Raw genomic sequence first — 6,000 nt, 5'->3', positions numbered from 1 at the left:
TCTCAAACATCCTTAATCTTTGTTCCTCTCTCAAAGTGAGAGTCCAAGTTTCACAACCATACAGAACAACCTGTAATATAACTGTTTTATAAATTCTAACTTTCAGATTTTTTGACAGAAGACTAGATGGCAAAAGCTTCTCAACCGAATAATAACAGGCATTTCCCATATTTATTCTGCGTTTAATTTCCTCCCGAGTGTCATTTATATTTATTACTGTTGCTCCAAGATATTTGAACTTCTCCACCTCTTCAAAAGATTAATCTCCAATTTTTATATATTTCCATTTCGTACAATATTCTCGTCACGAGACATAATCATATACTTTGTCTTTTCGGGATTTACTTCCAAACCTATGTCTTTATTTGCTTCTAGTAAAATTCCCGCGTTTTCCGTAATCGTTTGTGGATTTTCTCCTAACATATTCACGTCAGCCGCATAGACAAGAAGCTGATGTAACCCATTCAATTCCAAACCCTCTCTGTTATCCTGGACTTTCCTAATGGGATATTCTAAATCTTACTGTGCACATTGTTATAACCTGCGGATGAATTAATTGTCCCTGCTCCATCCCTGCACTCGTTACACGGCTGCAGAGCCCCCGGGGATCAGTCACTGGGTTACCACAACTCATCCTTGAGACAATAAAGAGCAACCGTGTACCGTTACGAGAAGGAGTATGTGACGTAGCGGCCACGTGACCAGGCCGCCTTGTGGTCCGGTTTTCACCTCTTCTCGCGCAGTGTGCGGAGTGCTGCCAGATGGCAGAGAAGACAGGATGTGCGCGTCTGTGTTTGTGCGGCAATTGTTATTTGTGTGGTTCACCGTGGTTGGCTACTGTGGGAGGGCACAGGCTCAAGGTAAGAGACAAAAATGCAACGCCGTCCATTGTTAGCATTCGTCAACCGTAAGTGGTCATATGGACTGTTTCAATTGGTGGTATTCTTGCCATGAATGTACTGTTTGTTGAAACTTCAGCTGCTGTCCATGGCAGTTTGCGTTTCAGGTGCTTAGTAGTGGAAGCAGCCCTTTTCTGGGTTGAGGGTACTCGAAGAGTCGTCATTCAGAATTATTGTGCAGTGCCTACCGAAAATATTTGCATTACAACTCTGCGATTCTTCGTTATTATTAGTAGCATCACTGATCTAGGAAGGAAGAATACATAAGGATTAACACCAGGGAAGAACGGATGGTGGAGATCAGGAATTTGAGATCAAGGAACAGAAGGAAAGCATAGAAAAACATATACCGTGTGTTCATTTCAAGACTTCCCACCTTGAATAATTTTAAATGTGCAGTGGACACGATTTTGAGGGAGGGAAAAAAAAAACGTCGATTTAGTTTTTGAGAGGAAGTTCGAACCCACTGCTGACTGTACTATCCGTTCACTCCCACTCACTCTCAATTTTGATTATCAAGTTACATCCCCTCCATTTCACCTCTGATTGAAGTTCTGGCTGATATGTACATCTATTATCAGGAAGTACATCTCACTTGACGATATGTGTCAGAGGAAGAACAATTGTTTGTATGCATCTGAAGTCTGACTAGTGTAATATGTAGCTAGTCAGTGATATCTGAAAAGTCCACTGCAAGAATGATGGATGTCACTTTCTTGTCGAAAATGAACCAAGACTGTCAATGCATAGCTTAAGACATATAGAATGTACATACAGAGTTATATGGCATTAACACTGATAGTCATTGTCCAGTAATGATCGGAAAATCACAGCTAAGCTTTGAGCGCTAAGCATTTCAAACTTTCAATTGCTTCTCCTGAGAAATATATTCCAAATGACAGCCATTATTCTTGCAATGAGTGGGAAAGGAACTGGCCACACTATCCCATTATTTCCTGGCCTAGTTGCCTCATAAGTAGTGCCTTAATGGTGTCACTTATGAGGTTTCAAACCTGTATCAGGATAGTTGACTAAACAACGACCCCCTGTTTTTGGTACACGGATAGGTTTTATCATCCATCGGCAAGTGTATCGTGTTGTCAAAAAGGAGTGCGTTATATGGCGGTAAAAATTTTTAATAGCCTCCCTATCGATATAAAATATGAAACTCAAAACATAAGATTGTTTAGGGCCAAATTAAAGAAGTACCTAATTTCTCACGCCTTCTATTCTGTAGGTGAATTCATAACATTCAATAACTCTTCATGAAATTAATACTAAAACTATGTGTTGTACTAGTAGACTATTTTGTAAATCTCGTCTGTATATAAATCATCTAGACTGTGACTATAAATTAATACTTTATAGTAGTATTAAGTTTTTTGACTTGTTCCATATTCTAGCTGTAAGCAATGTATGAATACCATGGAATGTTAATAAATACAATACAATACAATCCCCTTTAAAATGATGTGTCTGAAGATAGATGCAACTTGAAATTGAAAAGTGAAGGTGGGTGGGGTGAAGAGGTGGAATAGAAAATTCGATCTGCAGTGGTTTTTACCTTTCCCGTCGAAAACTAGATCGACCTGTTTTTCCTCAAAATCGCGATTTCTGAACAACTAAAATTATACAAGGTGTGAAGTTTTGAAATGAACACACAGTATGTCAGTTCTACAGACAAAAAGACGCTAGCGTATGAGGTCTATATTGACAGGATAAGGAAAATTTTTATCGAAGAGTCAATTCTAAAACTAATTTTAAGAGCAGACACAGTTTACAGAAAACTGTGTTTAAAAAATGTGAATTTTTATTTTTTATTTTAGTAGGTTGTTTTACGACGCTTTATCAATATCTAGGTTATTTAGCGTCTGAATGAGATGGTGATAATGCCGGTGAAATGAGTCCGGGATCCAACACCGAAAGTTACCTAGCATTTGCTCATATTGGGTTGAGGGAAAATCCTGGAAAAAACCTCAACCAGGTAACTTGCCCCGACCGGGAATCGAACCCGGGCCACCTGGTTTCGCGGCCAGACGCGCTGACCGTTATTCCACAGGTGTGGACAAAAAAAGGTGAAGAAATTATACAAATTTGTATATGATAGTAAAGAAGAAATCGACGGAGAAAACTAGGTTAGGCCTGTAACTATATTCATGATACTGACTGGTTAAGTGAGGTAATGTTTAATGTAATATATGTTTTATAGTAAATAGTTACGGTGAGACCTGCAAAATAGGAAAGTGACTGGACCGTCATTAACTGATGATAAAGAATATATTATGTTTCGATAACATTCATTAATTTAGAAAGTTGCGTCACTGCTGATTAAAATGTTTTCATTAGACCTATTAGCAGTAGACTAACAAAAGTGTAATTTAACCATAAAGCAGTGGGGCGGGTGTGTCTACAAAGTACCGTTCCGCATTATCTTCTAAGCCGTAGAGACAGATAGTGATATTCAGCGACTTTTTCATAATTTATATTTACTTATTGGACATGAATATTCTCATAGTTGCACACATCAGCATTGGACGTCCCTCCTTCTGCGCATTGCTAAATGATGAGGGGATGCTGATGTGAAAATCTAGTGTCATAAATTATAAACATCATTTAAATCGAGAAAAATTCGATCCGGCACCGGGAATCGAACCCGGGACCTCCCGGTGCCGGAACGAATTTTTCTCGAATTAAATGATGATAATACACATTGGTTACTTCATAGTAGTCGTGTAATATTCAATGAGGTAGGCGAGGCCTCATATATAATGAATATTTGATGTATTAACTGTTAGCAGTTGTCACAAACTGATGTTGAATATGGCCATAAAGTCATTTAAATATGCGCTTCTGCATGTATGACTTATATTGTCTAAAGTGCAGGTAGTAAGGCCGTAAAACATTACAACGAGAAGAGTTCGGCCGGCACCGTGGATCGTGTCCCGGCATAGCTCAGTTGGAAAGAGCACTCAGCGCGCAGAGCTGAGAGGTCCCGGGTTCGATTCCCGGTGCCGGAACGAATTTTTCTCGATTTAAATGATGATAATACACATTGGCTATTTCATAGTAGTCGTGTAATATTCAATGATGTAGGCGAGACCTCATATATAATGAATATGTGATGTATAAATTATAAAGTTTTGTAAGAGAAGAAGAAACCACCCTACGCTAGGTCAGGTCAAAGAAGCTCAAAATACGGACTTCAGGTATGGGTTTGAAAATCCTGTATTTCATCATCATAATCATCATCAACAACAATATTTTGGTTTAGAATGGAGTTACATATTTGGTGAACCGGACGCAGTTTCTTCCAGGGAAATGGAGGTTTTTCTCCGTAAGGGTTGGTTGTGTAGCCTTCATCTTCTGAATACAGCTTGTGAATATCCACTGTGATTTAAAATGTTGCGTCATTCCGTGGATTATCAATTTTTGTCTTCGATTTCTGTCAATAGTGGTCCGCTGATAAACGCTTGGGGGCTGTATTCATAGACATTTTTAGCGCGGGCTTCCGGTGGATGATCAGCGTTTTTCGTATTCATAAACCAGTGTTAGCGATAGGATATGATTTGAATTCTGTACTAGTAACCAGTAGGATAGCCGGGGCTAGCTTAGTACTCTCGTAGCGCGTGCTGCGAAATGTCTATGAATAGCACCCTTGGTTGTTAAAAGAAAACAAGTCCTGCAATTTGTGGTGCAGTTATCTGAGGTGTGTGCCATTCGAGAGAGGATATATTCCGCCTTGAGATAGCAGCCAGTTCATGGGGATGGCAGCCCAGAAATATGTCAGATGCGGCAGAGTTGTGCGTGACACAGATTTCTTTCGGTCGGCTGGTTCCCAGCAGCTGCCTTTCTCCAACTCGCAGCTACCGACGTCATCTGCATGCGGTTCGAATCCAAGGCAGCTAGTACTGATTGAAGTTCTGTTTCCTACAATCGATTCCTTCAAAACCATTTAAGGCCCATTCATAATGAAAATAAACATAACCGTAACATAAACACAGAAGTTTGCGCCCAGGCCACCAAATGGGATCATTCACAATGATTCACATAAGCGTTGACATAAACATTACCGTAAGACGTTAACATGAAAGTTTGCAAACTCCAAACTTTCATGCTTATGCTTACGTGATTTGCAAACAGAACACAATCGTGGAGCGCTGAAGTATACGACAGAATATGAGGAAATGGCGTCGTTGTTATGTTTCCATGGTTACCAAGTACAGGGACATCATTTTATTTTTACTTCAATTTTTATTGTACCTGAGTTTTTGAATGTACTTCACTCCCACCCCTTCTACTAAGGAAGTTCCAACTCCACACAGAACCAAGACCGCAGATAGTAAGCAGTACTGAGTTACGAGTATAGTACGTTCCAGAAATATGTTCGCGTTTTCCAGTGACGAAAGAGCTTTCAATATTGAATCATATTTTCGCACAGGTACTGTCCGTTTGCCTACGTCGCATCCGGATTTCCCCCACCTGCTTCTGCTCGCCCGTCTGTAATAGCTGGGCTGTCTTAGCTCTTTTCTGAAAACATTAATTTCTCTTAGGAATTGGAAGTTTACGTAATATTATACAGCTGTTTAATTTAACTTAAATAAAAGGGCCTCGTTAAGTAATTAACTGTCACGTGATTTCCTCCCTTTCTACAATCCTGCGGCATAACCACTTGGACGGACAGTAGATAGCATGTCTGAGTAATTTTATATTTTCGGGTCGGGTAGAAGTGAAGATTGAATTTACAGTGCGTAGAGTAGGTACAGAATTATTTCAACATGAGTTACTAGTACGAAGGGCGAAACTGGCAATTGGAATTAGATGCAATAATCTATAGTGCGATAATATGCACAAAAGAACTGAAGCCTGTATCGAAATGAACGGCCACCATTTTCAAAATTGTGTTTAAATATTCATATTATGATTATTTTTCAATTTAACTTCTTTCTCTATATTGTACGCTAATGTGCTGTAGACAGTATAATATACACTGCATAATGAATACGTTCGCATGGATAACTCACTTCGTGAGTAAAAACACTTATTCTTAATACAGTACTGTACTTTGATTAAAGAAAAACCTAATGAAAATTATCAAACTCAA

At 39.2% G+C, this 6,000-nt stretch overlaps 1 protein-coding gene and 1 non-coding gene across 2 annotated transcripts in view; both read left to right on the top strand.

Moving 5' to 3' along the window:
• Positions 1–692: 692 nt before the first annotated feature.
• The window catches only part of fw (CUB and Sushi multiple domains furrowed), a 242,425-nt gene continuing 237,117 nt past the window's right edge, over positions 693–6,000 (top strand). Inside the window, exon 1 of the mRNA XM_069832281.1 lies at positions 693–860. Within this exon, the coding sequence (XP_069688382.1) occupies positions 779–860 (82 nt within the window). The 5' untranslated portion in view covers positions 693–778. The remainder of the gene's footprint in view (positions 861–6,000) is intronic.
• On the top strand, positions 3,840–3,916 carry TRNAC-GCA (transfer RNA cysteine (anticodon GCA)). The gene has a single exon. It is a non-coding gene; the product is annotated as a tRNA-Cys (tRNA).

Source organism: Periplaneta americana, chromosome 8, assembly GCF_040183065.1.
Source record: "Periplaneta americana isolate PAMFEO1 chromosome 8, P.americana_PAMFEO1_priV1, whole genome shotgun sequence".
Classification (NCBI taxonomy): domain Eukaryota; kingdom Metazoa; phylum Arthropoda; class Insecta; order Blattodea; family Blattidae; genus Periplaneta; species Periplaneta americana.
This window is presented reverse-complemented; position numbering and strand designations above follow the sequence as displayed.